At 39.0% G+C, this 27481-nt stretch overlaps 1 protein-coding gene across 2 annotated transcripts in view; it reads right to left on the bottom strand.

Annotated features, from left to right (window-relative positions):
* Window positions 1-27481, bottom strand: part of Trpm (transient receptor potential cation channel, subfamily M) — an 819353-nt gene that overhangs the window by 242578 nt on the left and 549294 nt on the right. For both annotated transcript variants that reach the window (XM_067146725.2, XM_067146726.2), the window contains exons 5-7: window positions 25980-26136; window positions 12514-12650; window positions 4054-4210 (exon numbers count right to left, since the gene is read on the bottom strand). In XM_067146725.2, coding sequence (XP_067002826.1) covers window positions 4054-4210; window positions 12514-12650; window positions 25980-26136 — 451 coding nt within the window. The remainder of the gene's footprint in view (window positions 1-4053; window positions 4211-12513; window positions 12651-25979; window positions 26137-27481) is intronic.

A 27481-nucleotide genomic window follows, 5' to 3' on the forward strand; every position in this document is an offset into this window, starting at 1 on the left:
CCTGGAAACATTCTTTAGTCTTAGTTATGTATTCATTCTTATCCATAATGACCGTAGTGTTGCCTTTGTCGGCTTTTGTTATTAGTAGATTGTTCTGTTTTATTTTGTTTTTGAGTTTGTTTAGGTTCGATTTATTGGCGGTATTCATGTTTAGGTTATTATTGTGAACATTATTGATATATTGCGGGATCTTTCTACTGATTTCGTGTCTAACTTCGTCTCGTATATCGTACGGAATTTTCTGTAAAGCGAGTTCTGTTTCAGTAACGGCATTTATTATATTCTGATAGGATGATGCATTACCCCAGTTATGTTTGGGTCCCTTGCTCAACATGGCCGTCTCTAGATCGTCCATATAACGTGCATAGACTAGACAAGTGTCACCACCAACTACTCTGATATTAAAACCTATCTTGCTACATCAACTTAATTTTCAAATTTTACTGACAAGAGTTCTGATAACATACTAATACAAAGTATATCAACCATAGAACATTCTCGATATTCAACTTAATCAACACAAGAACTACAAGAGGATTGAAGAATGAATGCAACGCAATATGAACTCAAATTTTAATAGACGTTTTTAAAATATACCATGTTTTAATGTGTTTAATGTGCTATATTTTTAATGTCTTATGATGTGGCATATATATTTTAATGTGTTTATGTACTCATGTCCATGCTCAATCAATAGGTTTTAGTTTATTCTAACCATCACTACTTTTAATCAGAGCTATTTTAACGCAACATACTGCAATATATTTTACTTCTATTTTTTATCAGACATCCGGATGCTCTTAAGTAACTTCTTTGTAATTTAACCCATGACTGTAAATTTGTGTGCTAGCTGATGATGGCCAAGATAGGTCGAAACCGGTACTAGCGTAATAATTCATCCACAATAAATGTATTGATCGGTGGAACATTTTTCTTATCTATTACACAGTATTAGTCACCTTCTTTATCTGGCCATTATCAATGTAACCAACAATCTTTACATACTACTGACTGAATACTTCTGCCTTTTGAAGATCCTCGCATACACACTCCCCTTTTTCACTAATGATCCCTGGAATGTCCTTCTTGGAACCGGTTTCTGTCTTAAAGTGCCTATACATACCCTTCCATTTTTCACTAAAATTTGTATGACCACCAATTATGCTTGCCATCATGTTATCCTTAGCTGACTTCTTTGCTAGATTCAATTTCCTAGTAAGTTCCTTTAATTTCTCCTTACTTCGACAGCCATTTCTAACTCTATTTCTTTCCAACCTGCACCTCCTACTTAGTCTCTTTACTTCTCTGTTTTTCGGATCCATGGCTAAATGGTTAGCGTGCTGGCCTTTGGTCACAGGGGTCCCAGATTCCAATCCTGGCAGAGTTGGAATTTTAACCGTCATTGCTTAAATTTGCTGGCACGGAGGCTGGGTGTATGTATCATCTTCATCACCATTTCATCCCCATCATGACCCGAAGGTTGCCTACAGGCGTCAAATCAAAAGACCTGCACCTGGCGAGCCTAAATTGTCCTCGGACACTTCTGGCACTAAAAGCCATACGCCATTTCATTTTACTTCTCTGTTATAATATAGTGGATCTTTACCATTCCTTAGCACCTTTAAAGGTACAAACCTGTTTACACATTCCTCAACAATTGTTCTAAACCTATCCCAGAGTCTGTTTACATTTTTATTTGCCGTTTTCCACCGACCATAATTACTTTTTAAAAACTCCCGCAGCCTCTTTTTTCAGCCTTATGGTACTGCACAATAGTCCTAATTTTAATACCCTCCTTTCTATCACATTTATTTTTAACTACAACAAAAACAGCTTGGTGATCACTAATACCATCTATTACTTCGGTTTCTCTATAAAGCTCATGTGATTTTACCAGCACCACATCCAGAATATTCTTCCCTCTAGTTGGTTCCATCACTTTCTGAATCAACTGCCCTTCCCATATTAACTTATTTGCCATCTGTCATTTGCATTACTTTCCCAAATGACATTTGGTAAATTGAGATCACCCGGTACAATCATGTTCCTTTCCATATTGTTTCCCACATAGCTGATTATCTTATGAAATAATTCTGAATCAGCATCTGTGCTGGTCTGTACACTCCAAAGACATCTTTAGAGATGAGCTTTACACCTAGAACTTCATGTTTGTCATCTTTAACTATCAGAGATGAGATATCTAATTACGTGTTGATGTTACTAATAACTTTTATTCAACTTGGGACCGGTTTGGACACACAAAATGTCATCATCAGCCATAAAATGAATCACAGATATATAAGCAAAGACATACTAATCGAAACTATTGTGGATACATATTGAAATATGATCATTAAAAAACTTTAACCATCCATTCACACGATGTGTTAAGATAAATCGCCATGGCAGAAGAGCAACGGCTCATATCGTTGAATAATCTTTAACTTTTCGTAGCTTACAAATTGTTCTTTCACCAGAATGAATACTCCCCCTCCTACTGTTCCTATCCTATCTCTACAATACTCACTCCAGTTCCATGAGAAAATTTCTGTATCCTTTATATCATTTCTCAGCCATGATTCAACTTCTATTTCAATATCTGGTAAGTATACATCTATTAAGTTACTTAATTCTATTCTTTTCTTTACAATACTTCTATAGTTCAACACTAACATTTTTATGTCATCCCTAGTTGACTTTCAGATCCCTGTGCCCTTATCACTGCTCCCTAGACCACCCTGTTTCCCTGAATGTATCTCCCTATAACCAATCTAAACAAATTTTTTAACTTATATGTACCACTGCGGTTTAAGTGAAGGCCATCTGAACGCAGATCCCTGTCTCCTACCCGCCCATTAGGATTTAGAAATCTCACTCTCAGTTTCCCAAATACCCACTCCATAGTCTCATTTAAATGTCTAATCTCCCTCCAGTCAGTATCCCTCCTACACAGTATTTCACTGATAACAATCTCCGCTTACTTACACATCCGTGCTGCATTTACCAGATCCCACATACCCCAACTATGTTGATACCTATACCAGCTTGCCTTACGTTGTTGGTACCAATGTGAAACACTACCACCTCCTCCTTTCCCTCCTCCTTTCCCTCCTCCTTCTCTTCTACTTTCCTCAACATCTGCCCTAACCTGTTCCCTTTCCTCCACACACTTTCCCCACATGTCTAACAAATGCCTGCTACATGGATTTCGTAATAGTTATTTGCTTTGTCAAAAGATAGCAGCAAGAGGCAGCTTTAGGCTACACTCCCAGCTTACTATTTTTGCTGAGATATTTCATGTATTTTCACAGTTGTTTATTTCTTTAGAACTCTTCACACATATTTCAAGTTTGTTTGTGAACACGGTAGGTCCTGACGGAGTTATTGGTATTGCAGAAATAGCTAATTTAGTCATTTATCAGAGGCAGTGAAAATAATTCAATGTGTGAGCGATATAGAGGATGAGATCACTATAATTTCCAGTGAAAGTAATGATGATGTAATTTGTGATAATATGCCTGTGGAGGGCTATAACACAGAGTCCTAGTATTGACGTTCAGCTGTCCACGGAAAATGAGTTTACCATATCCATATGTTTATAACTCGTTTACAATATTATGTAATGTGTTGTTGTTATTGCATGCTTTTTGATAATTTTACACCTGCTTGTTTGGAAATTATAACAAAGTTCACATGATACTGCACTTAACATTGGGAGTAGGCTAGAAATAAAGCACACTGCGGGTGTAGCCAGGGAACTTGAAATGTCACGCTTAAAGGTTACATTCATTTTATCCATCATTAATTTGTCAAGCTCATATTAAAAACTTATTGTCTGTGATGTACATAACTTTTGATAAATGTTTCTATTGCCTTCATACACTATTTTCACTTACTTTTTACGTTTGATAATTGAATATGACAGAAGTAATTTGGCTGGATTTTTCTATATGTTGACTTTCATTTAAATCCAGTAATGAGGTTGGCCTGCTTTTATACTCATAACCTCAGCTGAAACTTACATACAGTCTAGAAGAGAAGGTGAGAACTCACTTATGAGTAAATGCCAGGAGATCAGCTGCTCTGCCCGAACCGTCACAAACAACAACAGGAACCGGTGGCGAGTCTGTGACATACTCCAGCACGGCTCTTATGGTATTGGTACCACCTTCGATTACCAGACACACTACAGGGATACTGCAGTGAGTTCCTGCAAAGAAAACATTATTATAAAAATACATTAACTTTCGAGATAATACAACTCTTGTAATATGGCCTAATTAGTAATTATAAAATGTATGCAAATATCATTAAACAAAAGTTGCAGAGACATTGTGAAGATAAAATGGGGAAATAAACAACATGGTTTCCAAAAAAAAGTACTCCTGCACTGATGCATACTTCACTATGAAGATATTAATAGAAAAACATAAAGAATTCAATTCAGAAATACACATTGCATTTGTCAACTTTAAAGAGGCTTTGAGAAAGTACAGAGATATAAATTGCTTCAAATTCTAAATAAAGATCATGTTCTTCAACAGATCATTAAAAATATATACAAATCCAGTCTCATTTCTGTAAAACTGAAAAAGAACCAGACTGAGTGGAAACCAATAAAATTTTTATTATTTTTTATTTTTAGAATTTGCTTTACGTCTTACAGCAATGATGGAATAGGAAAGGGCTAGGAGTAGGAAGGAATCTGCCCATCTGAATATGCCATCTCTATGTTAAAATCCCCACAAACAGCAGCTTTGGCCTTAAACTTCAAAATTTTTCCATTACTAATTCAAAATTCTTAAGAAATACATAAGCATTGGCATTTGGAGATCTATACAAACTAACAATTATCAAATTCTGATCAACCAGCTTCACACAACTAAATTCTCCCCCTAATTCCACACAATATTGACTTAAATAAATTTTTTACAAATTTAAAACACTCTCTAACTAAGATCCCAGCTCGCCCATTTTTCTTTTACTCCTACAAAACATATCTGCAACAGTACATCCACAGGGCACAAAATATTCTACTTGATTTTCAGAAAGTCAATGCCCCGACACACAAATCACATCAACTTTCTCGGTTTGGCAAAAGTGTTCTAATTCTAACAACTTATTTCTAATGCACTGGATATTCACTTGCAATAAATTGAGAGATTTACCCTTGCTATCCTTCTTTTGGATGCCATTCACCTCTCGGCAACTACTTTTTGTATCACTCATTATTGGTGGAGATTTCTGACCTCATGTTTCATGTACTGGTATTTTATGAATAGGAGAATAACATACCTGAGTTTGGCTACTTACTAATCTATCTTTGACAATGGTTTGATTTGGTGACTGATCTGATTCAGTCACAGATGATAGTTTTGGTTTACATGGCCTCTTAAAATTCGTAACATTTTCTAGTTGACTGAGCCAGCTTGAAGAACAGCTGGCTCTTTCTACTAGTTTTCCTGGTGGGTATTATAACCTAAGGGAGTTGAATTTTTCAAAGTACATATCTTATGTTCTTTATTTATTTTATTTTTTTTGCTAGTGGCTTTACGTCGCACTGACACAGATAGGTCTTATGGCGACGATGGGATAGGAAAGGCCTAGGAGTTGGAAGGAAGCTGCCGTGGCCTTAATTAAGGTACAGCCCCAGCATTTGCCTGGTGTGAAAATGGGAAACCATGGAAAACCATTTTCAGAGCTGCCGATAGTGGGATTCGAACCTACTATCTCCCGGATGCAAGCTCACAGCCGCTATCTTATGATTAATAAAATCGTGAACAATATTAGTAATCTTTCATTTACCTGAATTGTTTAGATGGAAGAAAGATCTGTAGGACGCCCGATAAAGAGGTGGTGTGACAATGCAAAGCCATAATGGGATACATGGCCCAATGCATGAAAGGAACATGAAAGTAAGAATAAATAAAATTCTCCCTTCACTGGGACCTATCAGACTGCAACTATATTTGCTCGCGTATTTTACCACCTCGCGTAATTTTTCCTCCCTGATTTTAAGAACGAAAAGTTGAAAAAACCGCATATTTTCCCGCTTGTTTTTTCTACGGTTTCCACCAGTTGCGAAGCACGAACTTATCTATTACAGAACTATTTAAAATAGTTTTACTTGAGTCCGCCTTGTCAATACACCTTATAATGATAGTAAACTATTTATTTTGCCATACATGTTTCGGAAAAATCATCTATTCCCTTCATCAGTAATGTCAGCACAAATAGCTCTGTAATAGATTCAGACAAGTCAATACAGGAACAAACAACCATACTGTCCTATTACGGTTAAGTTTATCAACCACAGACTTATCTCATCTTCGTGATTCATGCCGATGTATGGAAATCGGGAACAAGTTTGGAAATTCCAGTTCATGTTTCCCATGCTAGGAGAAGAGGGACATTCCAGCGCCCGGGGCCAGAACACACCTTTCACTGCTAGCCATAACTCAGCTGTGACTCACACGTGTACAGTAATCACTTTCAACAGTATTCTTACGTGTGAATTGTTGTGCGATGCGTTTGTCAGTGACGTGATCTGAAAGAAAAACAGTAGTTATGATGCATAACTCAAATTGCCTGCAATAATACAGTACTCTAATTTATTTCACGTATCTGGGTCCTCTCTGCAGAAAAACCTCGCGTGACATTAAAAGACGACGATTTCCCTCCTCATTTTTGAGGTCGGAAATAGTATTAAAAAAAAAGGGCGGGGGGCAAATTACGTGAGCAAATACAATATTACAAATGGTATGATACTGAGGTTTTAAAAACAGTAAAGTATAGAAAGAAGTTCAGTGACAGTTCAGTGTGGGAAGAAGACATGAACGTGACAACGGATTCTACCCCTCTTCTTTTCAGGCCTGACAAACTTCTTTCTTTCTCAGGAGGGCAAGCATCTTGACAGACCTTCAGTCTTGGTGTGGAAAGAAATGTATTCTACTCACTAACAGGTACAGCCATAAAGAAATCCATCCCAGATGTCCAACAACCAGGGAGAAAGAAGAGGACCAGCTAAAGCCTTTCTGCCATATATTGAAAAAAAAATGACAGAACAGGGAGACTACTGGAGTCCCCTGGGTGAAAACCATTTATAGGCCAACGAAGAAAATCCAGGAACTAGTTAGGTCTGCTAAAGACAAGCACCACCCTCTCTCCACAGCACGCGTCTACAAGATCCCGTGCAGCTGCGGCCAGGTGTACTCAGGCACTACAAAACGCAGCATTGCCACATGATTGAAGGAGCACAACAGACATAGCCGGCTGGGGCAAGCAGATAGATCATCAGTCGCTGCTAGCAGACTGTCAACTACTGTGTCGTATCACGACGGCTACAAAGGGAAGCTGTTGAAATTCTGAAGCACACCAACAGCTTCAACTGTAAGGAGGAATCTGAACGAGTAAACAAAGCCTGGTTTCCAGTCCTGAAAGCCTTAAATCTGGAAGGACATGATGGCCGAAGCAGAACAAAAAGCAACGGGTGATCAGTTGCCTGTCTCAGCCAAGGCAGGTCATTGTACATTGGGATCCTTATTGCTTCAACCATTGGTCAAAGAACAACCATTCAGCGACCCTCCCCCCCAGCAGGACGGACCAATAGGAGAGCAGCACTCCATAGCCTGCACTACATAATGAGGTGGAATTTCAACACCAATTCATTCCACTGAGAGCTTTGCTTGGCACCCCCCCCCCTCCCCCCAGCATGACGGACCAACAGGAGAGCAGCACTCCATAGCCTGCACTACATAATGAGGTGGAATTTCAACAACCCTTCATTCCAATGAGAGCTTTGCTTCTATTGAAGTCAGCCGGAACCCTTGAAAATGCCAAACACATTCTTCGGTGAAATGTCAGGACCATCACCTGCTCCTGGACCACGGTCTACAAGACCGAAAAACACCGACACAATTTCTAATGCCAGCCATGAAAGCCTCAACTGCTATATCTGATACTATGTTTAGAATTGAATAAGGACCTTACAATGCATACCAAGATCATAGTTTACCATGCTGTTGTCATATCAACACTGCTGTGAAACTTGGACACTCTACCGTCAGGATATCAAAAAGCTAGAGCGCTTCCATCTTGAACATCAAATGGGAAGACCGTGTCAACAACCTTGTAGTTCTTGAGAAAGCATTGAGACTATCATCATTGGCCACCATCTCAGATGGATAGGGCATGTTAGTCGCACGAGTGAAATCAGGCTTCCTTGTCAACTGCTGTATGGTGAACTCTGCTCTGGCACAAGACTACATGGAGCCCCTTTGAGGCGTTTCAAGAATCAGCATACTATGAAAAGAGCTAGAATTAACACCCACACCTGGGATATGCTTACTGAGAATCGTACACCATACTCTTTCTACATCAGTTACGGTGTTTGAAGAGGAACAACAAGCACGGAAACTCCATCAAGCTCATACCCACCCAGCCCCAACAATTCCATGTGATCTGTGTGGACGTATGTTTCATGCTAAGATTGGGTTACTAAGTCATATGAAACATATTCACAAAGCATTGTGAGCGTGAAAATGTAAACTGCTGAAGAATATATTTATTCAGATACGAGTTGCAGCCGATGATGACAATGACGACGACGAGAACTGATTCAAAGATTCCTCGCCAGCAAGAAGAACACAGGCACCACCAGACCGAAGTGGACAGAGGAGAGGAAGCTGGCATATGGCCAGAAAATCAGAAAGATTCAAAATTCTATCTTGGATAGAAACACCAACAGAGTTATAAGTGTTTATAATAATTATGTTTGAAGAGTAAATAGGCTGCTAGATACCTGAACATCACATGGGGAAGGATCCAGCTGGCACACTTTCTTATAGAAAACATCACCTGAACACCAAGAACAAAGTGGCTGGCAGGAATAATGTGGTACAGAAGCTGACTGGAACAACCTGGCAAGCACAGCGAGAACCTCGGCACTAGCATTATGTTACTCGGCAGCAGAGTATGCTTGCCCAGTATGGTACAGATCTCCAAACAAGGAGATGTGGCAATTAATGAAACGTGTTGCATCATCACAGGCTGTCCAAGGCCTACACTGCAAGAAAAATTGTACTATCTTGCTGGCATCGCACCTCCTGTTGTCCGATATGAGGTAGCAGCCCGCAAGGAGAAGACCACATCATTAAACTTCCAAGCTCCAACTAGCACCATCGTTCGGTTAAGTTCACTCAAATGTTTCTGGAAGACCACACAGGAACTTGAGGGAACGCAACAAGCAAGACTCACTTTGTGGCGAGCTAGGGTTGAGCATCTTGAAGAGTCGAAAACACCTAGCGAAGAATCACCAGGTGGACATATGGAGTACTGGATGACTCGGAGATCTCCAAATAGGCTGTGCTTGGGTGTTACTAGGTACAAGACCAATATGCACAAGAGGGATATTTGGAAGATTCTGTTTTGTGTGACTGTGGTGAAGTGCAAACTACAGCCCATCTTTGTCCTGCCACATGTACTGAGAAGCAGCTGCTTGAGGTGACAAGGAACGCACTCGACATTGGGAATTTCTGGTGAACCACAATATGAACAGTATATTTTTATTTCTTTTCATCCTTTCTATAAATATTTTTTGTATATCTTTATATATATATATATATATATATATGCAACTCTGCTTCTGACATGATATGCATAAAAATAAATTATGTTGCTCTATAATCATGCTGTGATACAATTAAATACCTAGCATTAGGCAGTTTTCAGACTGCCAAAACAAAAGGATTTCATTATTTGAAGCACTGATTCTTCTTCAAGGCAGAAGAAATCTGGAGAAACTTTCAAGAAAACTTCATATTTAGAGCCCGTATTGTTAAAGAATTTGTGAAATACATCAAATATTGAGGTGCATCCACATTTTCAATACCAATCAATTGTAAGTGTTAGCACTGAACAGGTGGACTCCCCTCAATATTTTATTTGTTTTGAGGACACTTGCAAGCTTTGAAATCTGCTAGGTCTGCTAGCAAACTTTCAAAAATAACAGACAGTTGCGATTATTATGAATAGTTTATTTTAACTGTGTTCTGTGTCTAATCTCTTGCATGTATTTGGTTCCTGAAGTAAAAGAGCTCCTTTAAAAGAGTTTTCCAGTTTAACAGCAGTTATTGGTGTATAATAAAGAACAAACCTAGTTAGTGGACCTACCTGAGGCAGTGCGAGGTACAGTCACAAGGAGTGTGTTTCTTACTGACAGGGAGATCACCTCAAGGTCGACTGGACTTTTGTGACACTAAATTTAGCCAGAACCTACTCTCATAAGATATACACACATCATCATCTGGAGCGGTTTCCAACATATTTTGAAGTAGAATATCTTGTTCTACTCTAACAGAAAAGTTCTGAACCAGCCACTATTTGTAATTTCCATTTTTAGTGTCTTCCTTTCTCAAATGTTTTCAGTGAAAATCATTGGTGATCATATATACTTGATGATAAAGTACAGTGTTAGGTTAAATACAAGAACACCAGTGGGGAAGATTCTTAAACACGATGAGAGATGACCTGTTCTGGTTGAATATCCAATTCAAAACAAATTATGTTAAAAGGCAACAGTGAGGGTTATTACAGAAATGTTAGCAATCTTAATGAAAATTCTATTTCAGAATTAAAAAATCCTTAGTATTTGCCTTTGAGTTACATGAAACAAATATGACAGAATAACAAATTTTGATAGTGAACATATCCCTGTCCATTAGTGATTTCATGTTTGTTCTTCTGTCTTCCCTCTGTTGCTTCTTCTTCTTCTCAAACTGACCTGTCATCATTCTTATCAATGCATCTGTTCCTATCCTCGCTTGCAACTTGCTATATTTATAAAATCATCTGTTTGCGTATTAACCAGACAAACGTTTTTATATCAGACAGGGCAAGTACAGAGGAAGGCATGAATTGCTAGTGACTTCCTTAATATTAGTGTAATCAAAACAACATGCGTTGTTACGGATATAATAAACCTTGTTTCCCATAACCCGCACTGTTACGTGTCGTAGCACTGGGTGAGACCTACTGCAATAAGGTCCAGTAGATTCGCCTTCCCATTGGCTCGACTTCCTGCACGGGTTACGTCAGTCTTTGAGTTCATCCTGTACCGCTGCCCCCAGCTGAGCAAGCTATGTGACAGTTTCCTTTTGCACTGTGGTAGAACTGAACCGGAGTGTTGAATGGTTTACTCCCGCGGGCTAATACTGATCCTTACAGCTGTAGTATTATTTTGCTGAATAGAGCAGACAATTTGCTGCTATCTGTGCATAGTTTCGTTATGAGTGTTGGCATTTAGTCAGTTCCGACCATATGTGACCCCATAGCACCACTTCCTTCCGTCCTGCACTATTTCCCGAAGACTTTGCAGATTGAGACATGTAACTTCATTGATGCCATCGATCCTCCTCGTGTGTTTTGCGCTCTTCTTCTTTTAACACCAGTCTTCCCTAACACTGAATCATGTCTTCTTACAATATGACTCCAGTTTTTGTTTCAGTATTTGTCCTAACAAGCAGCCTAAGTTTGAATGTGTCTATTCTTCAACATTCAGCCTTTCTTGTTGTCTTGGTCTCACTTCTACTGGTAACACCATAGCCTTTACTACATGGATCTTTATATCTCTATTCTTGGAAACTTGCTGTGGCCATTGCCGTTTTCCCTAGGAGCAAGCGTCTTTCAATTTCATGGCTGCAGTCACTGTCAGCAGTGATCTTCAAGCCTAAGTACACCTCCATTGTTTCTTCCTCTATATCCAGGAAGTGCAATGATTTTCATTTTCTTGATATTCAACGTTAGTCTAGCCTTTGTACTTCCCTGTTTCACCTTCAGCAGGAGCTACTTTAGCTCTTCTAGAGGCTGTACGGTGAATAAAGATTTGTCACAGCTTTGCTACTGAAAGCTGTGCACAACAACTAGTTACTTCTACTGCGATTTATTACTTATGAAGATGAAAGACAAAATACTTTCTCAGACATATCACAACATAGAACTAGTATTATCGGCACACTTTTTAGTGATAGATTTACACCCTAGTGCTGAATCGCTAGATCTTGGCAATCTTCGAGATTTGTATTGGCAACATTTGAACACAAACTATGAATCGCTTATGCATCACTGTGCGACATCTGGCGTACACTTAACATACTAGTACTGTTGTTGTTTTACACAGCAAAGCCAAACTATAGAATTCATGCTAGGGACAAGATTCGCATCGAGAAATGTTATATAATGTTATATAATGTGTATGTGACACAGTTGTTGGCTTAAGATAATAAAGGTTTAGAAAATTCATATCAATCGATCATATTATCGATTCAATTCAGATTTCATTTCCATTCAGTTGGCAGTATTACCAGAACCAGGAGAGCTCCCTCCTTACTCCTCACTCCCATACACAAATCTATCGCTACAAAGTGTGCCGATAATACGTACTGTTACTTCTGCCATCACGGCAGAAAATGTATACAATAGAGCTGGACAGAAAATGGAGTTAAGGTGCTTGCATACCTGGATGCAGTCTTTGATTGGAAATATATTTTTCCAACTTTCTTCTGAGAATTATCTCGGCTCCATATCGCCCAGTTGTGCCATCGTCTACCAGCAGAAAATAAGCATGTCTATTGTTCAGCACAGCCAATTTAGACCTGTAATTATAAATAACAATTTGTAGGTAAATGTCACACTTAATATTGTACACCACACATATTTCTGCATTATACACTGTTAAGCATTTCAACATTTAGTCTGCAAGACTCTGAATTAATTGAAAGCCTCTACAATCTTCTAAGTCTATAGCCGTGTTTAGTTCTATACCTCTAATTGTCTAACCATCATCGCCTTGTCTCCTTTGCAGGCTACATTAAATGAATTTATACATTATAGTATCTAAGAAGTAGTCCTTGCCACATAGATAACTGTGGGCTTTGTATACTGTATTCCAAATGCACAACATTTCACATAGATGGAGGCATCTCTTTTTTTCACAAAGCACAAACTCGCAAAATTTTTGCAAAATTTTACAAATTTGGCTCAAAACCAAAACTATTTACCTTTAAGTGAAATCATTAAATATTTGATGAAATTATGTGTAATCACTCTTTGATGCAAGAAGCATAATGAAATGTGGTTTAGCAAATGATTAAGTCTCCAGATAATAAAGCAAAGCCCCATCTTACAACACTTTCAACATCAGAAGTTCATGCCGGGACAGTTCCTAGTATCTCTTTCTCCGATACAAGTCTCTGGCCTAACAGACGGAGGCACTGTCTAGGAGGCCCACCTTCCCCTTCAGGGGAGGAATGAAAACATTTTGTAGCAGTAGTAGTAAGTTCATGTATTGCCTCCATGGCTCAGGGGTCAGTACGATGCCCTCTCACAACTGGGTTCTGTGGTTCAAATCCCGGTCACTCCATGTGAGATTTGTGCTGGACAAAGCAGAGGCGGGACAGGTTTTTTCTGGGTACACCAGTTTTCTCTGTCATCTTTCATTCCAGCAACACTCTCCAATATCATTTCATTTCATTAATCATTCACTGATCATTGCCCCAGAGGAGTGCGAGCAGCTGGAACAATTCCCATCCACACTGCTAGAAGGGGCTTCATTCATTCCATTCCTGCCTGGTCAAATGACTGGAAACAGGCAGTGGATTTTCAGTAAGCTCATGTACAGCAGGTCAAGATATTGATGTTATTGCTATTCTTTTCCTCGAATCAGGATATGGGCAATTTGTGGAAGATGCAGAGAAGCCTTTATGGATCCCAGTCAGTAATGCAGTAATGTAAATGTACAGTATTGTAATATAACATCAGACAGGAAAAAAGTCTGACTCCCAATCATATGGAACTCATGGCATCTCTGTCTTTTAGGGACTGATGTGTAATATTCAGTAATAGGCTGGGCCCTAATTGTTAAAGTTGCAGGATAACATTTTTCCAAATATCCTCGCTCTGAAATATGTAATATGTGATTTCAACAAAACTACTACCACTACTATTCAAAGATTTACTGAAACATAACTCTCATGTTTCTTGCAAATACTGTATGTAAAAATTAAATGTTTTGCTGCAAATGTGCTATGAACTATCTTTTGGTTTAGCTTTTGTTGCTGAAAATTGGACATAAAATTTAGTGAAACTAGTGATGAAATAAAATAAGAGTAGCAAAAATTATACAAAAATAAAATCAGTCAATCAATCAATGATCTCCACTTAGGGCCGATGCTCAAGTGGCAGACTCTTACATATTTTCAGAGAACTTGGAGATTTATCAAACATTTCCCTTTATTATTTATTCCAATCCTTTACTCCTCATCCTATATACTCATCAGCCGGGCTGAGTGGCTCAGACGGTTGAGGCACTGGTCTTCTGACCCCAACTTGGCAGGTTCGATCCCGGCTCAGTCCGGTGGTATTTGAAGGTGCTCAAATACGTCAGCCTCAGGTTGGTAGATTTACTGGCACATAAAAGAACTCCTGCAGGACTAAATTTCAGCACCTCAGCGTCACCATAAAAGTAGTTAGAGGGGCATAAAGCAGATAACATTTTATTAATATTTGCCTTTCTCGTCTTGAATTTCAACTTTATCCTTCTTACTTTTAAAAGCTCCTCTCCTCTACTAATTTCATTCCACGCCATCTCTCCACTGACATACGGGACCCCCACCAGGACCACTTGATACAAGAACTGCAAAAGCAGCTCGTACATGCCGCATTTGGCATCTTTTTGCTGCAAGCCTTGCCTTTGAGAGGTCCCCTCTCTCCCATATAGTTAAAACTTCACCTCCATTTTAGCATGAAGAATTTTTAATGCAACAAGCACTATGCAATGTGTTTTTACTCTCTTTAAACTACAAGATTTTGGAAGAACTTTCTTAAACAAAAATATACTCATTTTAAATCTGACCTGTTTTTTAGTGGACATATATAATTTTATTGTACCTATTGCATTTTTTCCTTTCTTTGTTAAATTTGTTGATTTTTATCTCTAATCAGGCTACAGCTGAAGATGTCCTGGAGTTCAGGATGAAACTTGTCCCCTGTGTTAATGTGAGTTAATAAACAAATAAATAAAATGTATTTTGTATTGACTAGGTGGACTCTCAAAGGCCTTTAAATTCTTCACAGACCACTTAGTTTTGCATCTCATCACCTAAACTCCAAGTCTTCCCAGTCCAAAGTTTGCAACACTACTTGTTTGTTGGAAATCCCCAGAACAAATCAAGCTGCTTTCGTTAGGAACTTTTCCAGTTCTCGTAACAAGTAGTCCTCGTGAGGGTGCCATACTCTAATTGTGGTCTTACCTGAGACTTACATGCCCTCTCTTTTAGGAGGCATTTTTTTTTAATAAGTACAGTTTTGATATAGGAAAAAAGTAATGCAGTTTTTAAACAATTCTTTTCTTGATGAATATTGAATTTTCACGACCACGTTGTAATAGAAACCGACTTTCAACCTATTAGGTCATGCTACATACAATTAGTACATTATAATTATTAAATTAATGTAGTAATGTAGTAATGGTCCACCTTTCAATACAATAATATGCAGTATTATAAATTACATTAATTAGGGACTAGTTTCGGCCAGGGCTGGCCATCTTCAGCCTTAATGTAAAACATCTAATAATTAAACAAATGTACAAGCACACAACTGATATAAAACAAATATATACAAATTGACATTAAAAACTGGGATAAAATTATGATTAAATTTGAAAATAAATTAGTTCCTAACATCATCAGTATGCTCATCATCGAGACTATTAAAAATTCTATTAATTAATTAATGATTAGCAGTATCAGAACTAACAGTTCTGTGTATATAAATTAACACTTGAAATAGTCTCGATGATGAGCATACTCAAGATGTTAGAACCTAGTTTACTTTCAAATTTAATCATAATTTCATCCCAGTTTTTACTGTCAATTTGTATATATTTGTTTCATTTGTTTTATGTCAATTGTGTGCATGTACATTTGTTTAGTTATTACATGTTTTACATTAAGGCTGAAGATGGCCAGCCCCGGCTGAAACTAGTCCCTAATTAATGTAAGTTAATTTCTTCTTCTTCTTCTTTTATGACCACATAGGATCACTTTAGTCAGTCCGTCGTTCAGGTCTCTTTGAAGGGATTGTTCGGGCTTTGCGGTCCTCCCAGTACTTCTTCAGACGCTCCGATCTTCGTGCCCTTTCCTCAGTTGAAAATGTGCGTGTTGTTGGTTTGTTTTGTGTAAGGGTAAAGCGGAGGTTTGTATTCTTGAGTTTTGTATTCAATTTTATCTTATTTTTGGTGTCTTCTGTTGTAAGGCCTATTTCCTTCAGATCCTCTCTTACTTCTCTGATCCATTTACATCCTGTTGTGGTATTTTTTGAGACGAGATTGTGTTGTACTAGTTGTTTCAGTAGTCTCGAGTCCTGCATCCTCATGATATGTCCAAAGAATCCCAGTCTCCTCTTACGCATAGTATCTGTAATGGGTTCTAGCTCTTTGTACACGACTTTGTTAGGTATTAACCGCCACTGTCCATCTTTCTGATATTTTTTGTTGATACAGGTTCTTCCAATCCTCCTTTCAATTTTCTGAAGTCTGTCAGTCTTTGATTGTTTATTCAGGTAAAAGAGTGTTTCTGCTGCATATGTAGCTTCCGGTTTTATAACTGTGTTGTAGTGTTTTATTTTTGTATTTATTGATAGACATTTCTTTTTGTAGATATCCCATGTTAATTTTTGTGCTTTAGCTAATCTATTTGTTCTTACTTGGATTGAGATTTTTTCATTTAAGTTATGTGTTATTACTTCTCCAAGATATTTAAACTGAGTTACTATTTTGATTTTATTACCATTTATGGTGACTTCTTTTAGCTGTGTTGGTTTTTGGGGCATAATTTCTGTTTTTTCAAATGATATTTTGAGGCCAATTTTATTTGCAATGTTTTGAAGTTCTGATATCTGGGTTTTTGCTTCTTTTATGTCCACTGCTAGAAATGCTAAATCGTCAGCAAAACCCAGGCAATTTGTTTTGATTTTTCGGCCAATCTTTATTTTGGGGGGACATTTTCTAAACCATTCCCTCATTACCATTTCTAGAGCACAGTTAAATAATAGTGGTGAGAGCCCATCTCCCTGCCGTAGTCCAGTTTTAATTTCAAATGTCTCTGATGTTTCCCCCCTAAACTTCACTTTTGACTTGGTATTGGTGAGAGTCAATTTTATCATGTTTATTAATTTGGGGTGTAGTCCAAGGTGCCTTAAAATTTTAAACAGAGATTCTCTATGGATGCAATCATAAGCTTTCTTGAAATCTACAAATGTTATCACCATATCTCTGTTTCTTCTCCTGTTATAGTCCATTATCAACTTAAGACTCATGATCTGATCAGGACAGCTCCTCCAGGGTCTGAAACCTCCTTGATATTCTCCTAGTTCTTTCTCAAGTTGTAAACTTATCCTATTAAGGATGATTATTGAAAATATTTTGTATGTTATGTCTAGGAGAGAGATTCCCCTGTAGTTATTAGGGTCGGTTTTGTCCCCTTTTTTGTGCAGAGGATGAATGAGGGCTGTTGTCCAGTGTTCTGGTAGTTCTTCTTTAATCCAGATAGAGACAAGTTGTTGATGGAGGGCAACTTTTGCTGAGGTTCCTGCATATTTCCAGATTTCCGCAAAGGTCTGATCTTCTCCTGGCGCTTTGTAGTTTTTTAATTTATTCAGAGCTTGGTAGACTTCCTTTATTGTGGGGGGATTGATGTTTTCTGGTGATGTTTTTATCGGGGTGTTGGTGTCCAAATGAAGGAGTTCTGTAGGTTCCTCACAATTTAAAAGCTTGTTGAAATGTTTAGCCAGAATTTCTGCATTGTCTTTATTGTTATGGGCCAGCTTACCATCTTCATCCTTCATCAGTAGGGTCGGGGGTTCATATTTTTGGAGCTGCTTTCTGAAGGTTTTGTAGTAGTCCCTTGATTTAGTTTTACTGAACTGTTCTTCAATTAACTGCAGGGTGTCCTTATGATGTTGTCTTTTTATTCTTCTTAAGACTTGGGTAGTTTCTTTTCTCTGTTTTACTAGCTTTTGATAGGATATTTCTGTCTTTTGGGACTGATGTAATAGCCATGCCTGATGTCTTTTCTCCACTGTTTCATCACATTCACTGTTCCACCATTGGTGTTTTTTACGTGGTTTAATTGGAGCTAGGTCTTCTGCAATTTGTTTAAGGTTGTGTACTAAGTCTTCAAGATTGTCTGTGATTTTTATTTTTTCAGTTGCTTTCTGGTAATTTTTGTTGTTGATTAGCTGGGTAGGATCTATTTTTCTTTTAGTTTTAAGGGCTTGCTTTTGTTGTCTCCTCTGGGGAGTGAGTTTAATTTTAATTTTAACTACGTAGTGATCTGAACCTGTGTCTATTCCTCGGAGGACTTTGACGTTATAGATCTCTTTGTGGTGGTATTTGTCCATGCAGACGTGGTCCAGTTGCCATTCTCCTTTAGTGTAGTCAGGGTGTTTCCATGTTTTGAGTTTTTGAGGTTTCCTCTTAAAACATGTAGATTTTGAGATTAAATTATGGTTTCTACACAGGTCAACTAGTCTCTCTCCATTTTTATTTGTTTTCTTGTGTGCTGGCCATTTTCCGATGATGTCACGGTATTTTCTTTCTCTGCCTAGTTGAGCGTTGAAGTAGCCTATTAATAATTTTATATGGTGTTTGGGGATGTTATCTATGGTCTGGTCCAATAGGTCCCAAAATTCTCCTGTTTCCTCCTGGTCTTTTGAGGAGTTGTTTTTATCATTAGTGGGAGCATGGGCATTTATTATAGTATAGATTTTATTAGATGCCTTTAAGGTGAGCGTTGAGAGTCGTGGAGACTGTGATCTGAATTCTTGAACTGAGTTTATTATTTTAAGGCTGACCAAAAATCCTGTTCCAAATTGTGGGACATTCTTCATCACTCTCTTCCCGGGTATACCTTTATAAAGTCTGTACCCTTGAGATTCCAAGGCATCCTGGTCAGTGTTTCTAATTTCCTGTAATCCCATGATAAGGATTTTGTGTTGGTCCATTATGTCGGTGATCACTTTTAGTTTACCGGTTTGCATGAGTGAGTTTATGTTGTGTGTAGAGAAGTATGTTATCTGCTTTGGTTTGATTCTTGATTTTGTCTCATTCGTGTATGTAGTACTGGGGTATTTCCGTGCCTCCGACTTCACGGTATCTTTCAGGTGGCAGCCCACCGTATCCGAATGCTGCCTTCTCTGAACTCTTGGTTCAGCCGGTGGAGTATTCCTTAAAAGACCTTCCATGGTTGACTGTCAAGGTGTCACCTGTGTGGGACTAGGTCCCGAATTACAACTCTGGATGTGATCCAGTGAGGTGATAATGAGGCCGCTCCTCTGGAGTACAGACGCCTTGTGCAGCCGCCCCTAACCTGGAGAACAGACGCTGCATAATGGATTCCAGTGGCATTTCCTCCACTGTGGGGACCATCACCCCACCCAAAGGGGCTCATTCGCCCGAAGCCGTTGGCCCCCTTAGGGAGTCAGGTTATTTCCCGCCGCCCAACACTCGGCGTTGGCAATTTTACAGCTGGGTGCCAGACCAGCAAACCCTCCTCCTTTCTCATTCCGGACTTGGGACCGGACAATGGCGGAGTTGTAAGTTAATTTATAATATTGCATATTATAGTATTGAAAGGTGGACCATTACTACATTAATTTAATAATTATATTGTACTTACAATTCAATATGGATCAGAACCATGAAGTATATAACCTATGATTACAATTACTACATGTTGAAGAGATGTTAAGTACAGAACAAAAATTGCCAACCAGACACCAAAGGGATCCAAACCCACAACCACCAGATTTCACGTTGGTTGCTCTACCAAGCCTGTACCTTAAACTACTCCTCAACATAAGTTCTAAGCATGTTAAGGCACTTGTCATATCGTGAAACCAGCTTCTGAATTCCATCTGCTGCGCGGTCCTATTTAGGTCATCATCGTCGTTGTGGCGTTGACTTCCTAAATGCTTTTTCAGATGCAGGAACAAGTGGTAGTCACTAGACACTGGGTCACGACAATACAGAGGATGATCGAATTGTCCCCAACCATTTGAAGCGATGAGGTCTCAGGTTCGATTGGCCATGTGAGATCGCACATTGTCATGAAGCAAAAGAATCCCCCTTGTGACCATGAGGAGCCATTTGTTTTCGATTGCGTGAACACAACTTCCTATAATCTAAGCATCCTAACACAATTTCATAAAGAACACTCATTGAAATTTCAGGCAACTCATGACAAAATCTTAAAGCATCTGTTCTCTCAAACCTTTGCATCAACTTTTTGCACCAAGTCTTCAGAACTGACGGACGATCAATTTTCTTACCGTTCCTTCACTCATACCGTGTTCTCCATATACTTCACTAATCTGCCAATGAATTTCAACAGCTTTCACGCTTTTTTCATTTAAAAATTGAATCACAGTGCGTACTTCACACTCGGCAGGATTGTTAATAGTCAGAGACATTTTCAATACACACAAACAAATGTAAATAGGGACAAATGTTTCCATAATGGCGTTTGTGGCTAGCCTAGAGATGTATGTACTGAGCGTGCATGCTCTGAATGACAATCGAGCGCTGCAGCGACCATATATAAAAACGGTACTTACTTTTAAAAAATGCTTCGTACATCCTAACTACAACCCCTAAATACCCTCATAACCATGTGAAGATATCTATAACCTTTCTTAACAATCTCGTTAATATGTTTACCCCAAAGAAGATCATTCCTTATATTAACACCTAGGTACTATCACCCCATGAACACAGCGACTAAAACGGAGAGGACTTTTCCTCCTGATGAAACTTACAAGTTGACTTTCCATTCCATTTGCCACCATACCATTGCCTGTTCTCCCTCTCACAACACTGTGTAGGTCCCCATGGAGTTGCTCACTCTCCTGCAGCTATACAGAATGAAATTACCTGCAAATGGCCTTATCAATTCTTTACTCATATTCATACATTTTTTAAATGATGCAATTAAGCAAAAATATTGACACAAACAGATGCCTCCACACATATATAGGGAGGTACATTCAGGGAAACAGGGTTGTCTAGGAGCGGTGATGAGGGTACAGAGATCTGGAAGTCAAGTAGGGATGTCATAAAAAGGTTAGTGTTGAACTGTAGAAGTATTGTAAAGAAAGGTATAGAATTAAGTAATTTAATAGATATTATTTACCAGATATTGTAATAGGAGTTGAATCATGGCTTAGAAATGATATAATGGATGCAGAAATTTTCTCACGGAACTGCAGTGTGTATCATAGAGATAGGATAGGGATGGTCAATCAATCAATACTGATCTGCATTTAGGGCAGTCGCCCAGGTGGCAGATTCCCTATCTGTTGCCTTCCTAGCCTTTTCCGAAATGATTTCAAAGAAATTGGAAATTTATTGAACATCTCCCTTGGTAAGTTATTCCAGTCCCTAACTCCCCTTCCTATAAATGAATATTTGCCCCAGTTTGTCCTCTTGAATTCCAACTTTATCTTCATATCGTGATCTTTCCTACTTTTATAAACGCCATTCAAACCTATTCGTCTACTAATGTCATTCCACGCCATCTCTCCGCTGACAGCTCGGAACATACCACTTAGTCGAGCAGCTCTTCTTCTTTCTCTCAATTCTTCCCAACCCAAACATTGCAACATTTTTGTAACGCTACTCTTTTGTCGGAAATCACCCAGAACAAATCGAGCTGCTTTTCTTTGGATTTTTTCCAGTTCTTGAATAAGGTAATCCTGGTGAGGGTCCCATACACTGGAACCATACTCTAGTTGGGGTCTTACCAGAGACTTATATGCACTCTCCTTTACATCCTTACTACAACCCCTAAACACCCTCATAACCATGTGTAGAGATCGGTACCCTTTATTTACAATCCCATTTATGTGATTACCCCAATGAAGATCTTTCCTTATATTAACACCTAGATACTTACAATGATCCCCAAAAGGAATTTTCACCCCATCAACGCAGTATTTAAAACTGAGAGGACTTTTCCTATTTGTGAAACTCACAACCTGACTTTTAGCCCCGTTTATAAACATACCATTGCCTGCTGTCCATCTCACAACATTTTCAAGGTCACGTTGCAGTTGCTCACAATCTTGTAACTTATTTATCACTCTATAGAGAATAACATCATCCGCAAAAAGCCTTACCTCCGATTCCACTCCTTTACTCATATCATTTATATATATAAGAAAACATAAAGGTCCGATAACACTGCCCTGAGGAACTCCCCTCTCAACTATTACAGGGTCAGACAAAGCTTCACCTACTCTAACTCTCTGAGATCTATTTTCTAGAAATATAGCAACCCATTCAGTCACTCTTTTGTCTAGTCCAATTGCACTCATTTTTGCCAGTAGTCTCCTATGATCCACCCTATGGTGGGAGGGGGAGTATTCATTCTAGTGAAAGAAGAATTTGTAAGCTACGAAAAAGTTAAACATGAGAAACATGAAATTCTAGGCATAAGGCTCATTTCTAAAGATAATAGGCAACTTGATGTCTTTGCAGTGTACAGACCTGGAAAGGGTAGCACTGACGCGGATTCAGAATTATTTGATAATATAATCAGCTATGTGGGAAACGACACGGAAAGGAATGTGACTGTAGCAGGAGATCTTAATTTACCAAATGTCAATTGGGAAGGAAATGCAAATGACAGAAAGCATGACCAACAAATGGCAAACAAGCTAATATGGGAAGGACAGCTGATTCAGAAAGTGATGGAACCAACTAGAGGGGAAAATATCCTGGACGTTGTGCTGATAAAACCAGATGAGCTCTATCGAGAAACCGAAGTAATAGATGGTATTAGTGATCACAAAGCTGTTTTTGCCGTAGTTAAAAATAAATGTGATAGAAAGGAAGGTTCTAAAAGTAGGACTATTAGGCAGTACCATATGGCTGATAAAGCAGGCATGAGGCAGTTTTTAAAAAGTAATTATGATCGGTGGAAAACAGTAAATAAGAATGTACACAGACTCTGGGATGGAATTAAAGAAATTGTTGAGGAATGTGAAAACAGGTTTGTACCTTTAAAGGTAGTAAGGAATGATAAAGGAGGTGCAGATTGGAAAGAAATATAGTTAGAAATGGCTGTGGAAGTAAGGAGAAATTGAAGGAATGCACTAGGAATTTGAATGTAGCAAAGAAGTCAACTAAGGATAACATGATGGCAAGCATAATTGGCAGTCATACAAATTTTAGAGAAAAATGGAAGAGTATGTATAGGTACTTTAAGGCAGAAACAGGTTCCAAGAAGGACATTCCAGGAATCATTAATGAACAAAGGGAGTGTGTATGCAAGGATCTTCAAAAGGCAGAAGTATTGCGTCAGCAGTATGTAAAGATTGTTGGTTACAAGGAAAACGTCCAGATAGAGGAAGTGGCTAATGTTAAAGAAGTATTAAAATTTACATATGATAACAATGATATTTACAGTAAAATACAAAAGTTAAAAACTAGAAAAGCGACTGGAATTGATAAGATTTCTGGGGACATACTAAAGACAATGGGTTAGGATATAGTACCATATCTGAAGTACTTATTTGATTATTGTTTGGTTGAAGGAGCTATATCAAATGAATGGAGAGTTGCTATAGTAGCCCCTGTGTATATAGGAAGGAGTGACACACATAAAGCTGAAAATTACAGGTCAGTAAGTTTGACATGCGTTGCATGTAAGCTTTGGAAAGGCATTCTTTCTGATTACATTAGACATGTTTGCAAAATTAATAACTGGTTCAATAGAAGGCAATTCAGTTTTAGGAAAGGTTATTCCACTGAAGCCCAACTTGTAGGATTCCAGCAAATTATAGGAGATATTTTGGACTCTGGAGGTCAAATGGACTGTATCGCGATTGACCTGTCTAAAGCATTTGATAGGGTGGATCATGGGAGACTACTGGCAAAAATGAGTACAATTGGACTAGATAAAAGAGTGACTGAATGGGTTGCTATATTTCTAGAAAATAGATCTCAGAGAATTAGAGTAGGCGAAGCTGTATCTGACCCTGGACCCTGTAATAATTAAGAGGGGAATTCCACAAGGCAATACTATTGGACCTTTATGTTTTCTTATATATATAAATGATATGAGTAAAGGAGTGGAATCAGGGGTAAGGCTTTTTGCAAATGATGTTATTCTCTATAGAGTAATAAATAAGTTACAAGATTGTGAGCAACTGCAAAATGAGCTCGATAATGTTGTGAGATGGACAGTAGGCAATGGGGTTAAAAGTCGGGTAGTGAGTTTCATAAATAAGAAAAGTCCTCTGAGTTTTAATTACTGCATTGGTGGGGTAAAAGTTCCTTTTGGGGATCATTGTAAGTATCTGGGTGTTAATATAAGGAAAGATCTTCATTGGGGTAATCACATAAATGGGATTGTAAATAAAGGTTACAGATCTCTGCACATGGTTATGAGGGTGTTTAGAGACTGTAGCAAGGATGTAAAGTAGAGTCTCTGGTAAGAGCCCAACTAGAGTAGGGTTGAACTCGAGAAAATCCAAAGAAAAGCAGCTTGATTTCTTCTGGGTGGTTTCCGACAAAAGAGTAGCATTACAAAAATGTTGCAAAGTTTGGGCTGGGAAGAACTGGTAAGAAGGAGACGAGCTGCTCGACTGAGTGGTATGTTACAAGTAATAAATCTCATTGTAGACCGTATTGGACATGGTATGTTCCGAGCTGTCAGCAGAGAAATGGCGTGGAATGACTTAGTAGACGAATAAGTTTGAGTGACGTCTTTAAAAGTAGGAAAGCTCACAATATGAAGATAAAGTTGGAATGCAAGAGGACAAATTGGGGCAAATATTCATTTATAAGAAGGGGGGTTAGGAATTGGAATAACTTACCAAGGGAGATGATGTTCAATAAATTTCCAATGTCATTGAAATCATTTAAGAAAAGGCTAGGAAAACAACAGATAGGCAATCTGCCACCTGGGCAACTGCCCTAAATGCAGATCAGTATTAATTGATAGATATTTTATAATGCACCTACTATGATTAAAGAAATATAGCTTATAATAAACGGGATTCACATCATATTACAGCCCCGATGGGTCTTGGCCTAACAAGTGACTGCAGATTATGAGGTGAAATGTGGTCAGGGTAACGAATCCCCTCGGCCGTTATTGTTAACTTTCTAGACCGGAGTCTCTGTCTCACCATTAGATAGCTTGTCAATTGTTCTCAGGTCGGCTGAGTGGACCTCGAACAGGCCCTCCTAACCACAAGACCAACAAACAAAATCATCATTTCAATTACTGTACTTAACACATAAAACTGTGAGTGACTTTGGTCTATAGTACAACAGTACGACTTCAGAGCATTTATGATGTTCTTTATTTTTGTTATTTTCTTAAAATATCTTAGGTTCTTCAGGCAGCCAGAACTAATTATAAATAAATAATTTATCAACTACGTGGAAAAGAAAACATATGGTAACAGAATTACAACTTAATTAACATATTTCATTCTTGAAAGAACATCATCAGATTCTATCAACGAGGGGAGAGAAGTGAGGATATTCTAACTGAAATATTTATAGATTTCTAAATATTATAAGATCATGCTTTACCTCTCCCCTTATAGCTTAACAGCGGTAAGTGGAAAATGACCTACAGGGCAACAGAAGATTACAAGAGAACATAAGTTAATGAAAGGGGCAGTACCTAAAATACACTCCATTCTCCCTCACATGGTCAATTAGGTTCAATTTATCTTTCACAGAGTACATGAAATCTATGATTCTGGGTTTTCCCTGTTGACTAGTTCATTTTTTTAACAGTTAAATATTGCCACTAGATAACACAATTTGGAGTGATGTGCATACGGTGTCAATAGTGTCGATAAGTATGTATATGAATCTTGCTTGCTGTTGCTCAAGAGAAACGTACCTGGGAGATGATATGGAGTGATAAGGTACATCACGGTTGGCCCCGACGAGCTCATGGTTGTTCTCCACAATGCCCCAAGGAGCGATACCTATGCTGACCACTCGGCCAGTTCGCTGGGAGGTTTCCAGCAAGGCATCTCCCACCTGGCGAGTGACACCTGGAAACGACACAAAGTAGATGTTAATTTGTGTTCTCGTTTGAAGGTTTTTATGCACAATTACAACACAGAGATTTCTGGTTGTACCGGAAACTAAAAGCAAGCAAGCAAGCAAGCAAGCAAGCAAGCAAGCAAGCAAGCAAGCAAGCAAGCAAGCAAGCAAGCAAGCAAGCAAGCAAGCAAGCAAGCAAGCAAGCAAGCAAGCAAGCAAGCAAGCAAGCAAGCAAGCAAGCAAGCAAGCAAGCAAGCAAGCAAGCAAGCAAGCAAGCAAGCAAGCAAGCAAGCAAGCAAGCAAGCAAGCAAGCAAGCAAGCAAGCAAGCAAGCAAGCAAGCAAGCAAGCAAGCAAGCAAGCAAGCAAGCAAGCAAGCAAGCAAGCAAGCAAGCAAGCAAGCAAGCAAGCAAGCAAGCAAGCAAGCAAGCAAGCAAGCAAGCAAGCAAGCAAGCAAGCAAGCAAGCAAGCAAGCAAGCAAGCAAGCAAGCAAGCAAGCAAGCAAGCAAGCAAGCAAGCAAGCAAGCAAGCAAGCAAGCAAGCAAGCAAGCAAGCAAGCAAGCAAGCAAGCAAGCAAGCAAGCAAGCAAGCAAGCAAGCAAGCAAGCAAGCAAGCAAGCAAGCAAGCAAGCAAGCAAGCAAGCAAGCAAGCAAGCAAGCAAGCAAGCAAGCAAGCAAGCAAGCAAGCAAGCAAGCAAGCAAGCAAGCAAGCAAGCAAGCAAGCAAGCAAGCAAGCAAGCAAGCAAGCAAGCAAGCAAGCAAGCAAGCAAGCAAGCAAGCAAGCAAGCAAGCAAGCAAGCAAGCAAGCAAGCAAGCAAGCAAGCAAGCAAGCAAGCAAGCAAGCAAGCAAGCAAGCAAGCAAGCAAGCAAGCAAGCAAGCAAGCAAGCAAGCAAGCAAGCAAGCAAGCAAGCAAGCAAGCAAGCAAGCAAGCAAGCAAGCAAGCAAGCAAGCAAGCAAGCAAGCAAGCAAGCAAGCAAGCAAGCAAGCAAGCAAGCAAGCAAGCAAGCAAGCAAGCAAGCAAGCAAGCAAGCAAGCAAGCAAGCAAGCAAGCAAGCAAGCAAGCAAGCAAGCAAGCAAGCAAGCAAGCAAGCAAGCAAGCAAGCAAGCAAGCAAGCAAGCAAGCAAGCAAGCAAGCAAGCAAGCAAGCAAGCAAGCAAGCAAGCAAGCAAGCAAGCAAGCAAGCAAGCAAGCAAGCAAGCAAGCAAGCAAGCAAGCAAGCAAGCAAGCAAGCAAGCAAGCAAGCAAGCAAGCAAGCAAGCAAGCAAGCAAGCAAGCAAGCAAGCAAGCAAGCAAGCAAGCAAGCAAGCAAGCAAGCAAGCAAGCAAGCAAGCAAGCAAGCAAGCAAGCAAGCAAGC

Source organism: Anabrus simplex, chromosome 5 (genome assembly GCF_040414725.1).
Source record: "Anabrus simplex isolate iqAnaSimp1 chromosome 5, ASM4041472v1, whole genome shotgun sequence".
NCBI classification, from domain to species: domain Eukaryota; kingdom Metazoa; phylum Arthropoda; class Insecta; order Orthoptera; family Tettigoniidae; genus Anabrus; species Anabrus simplex.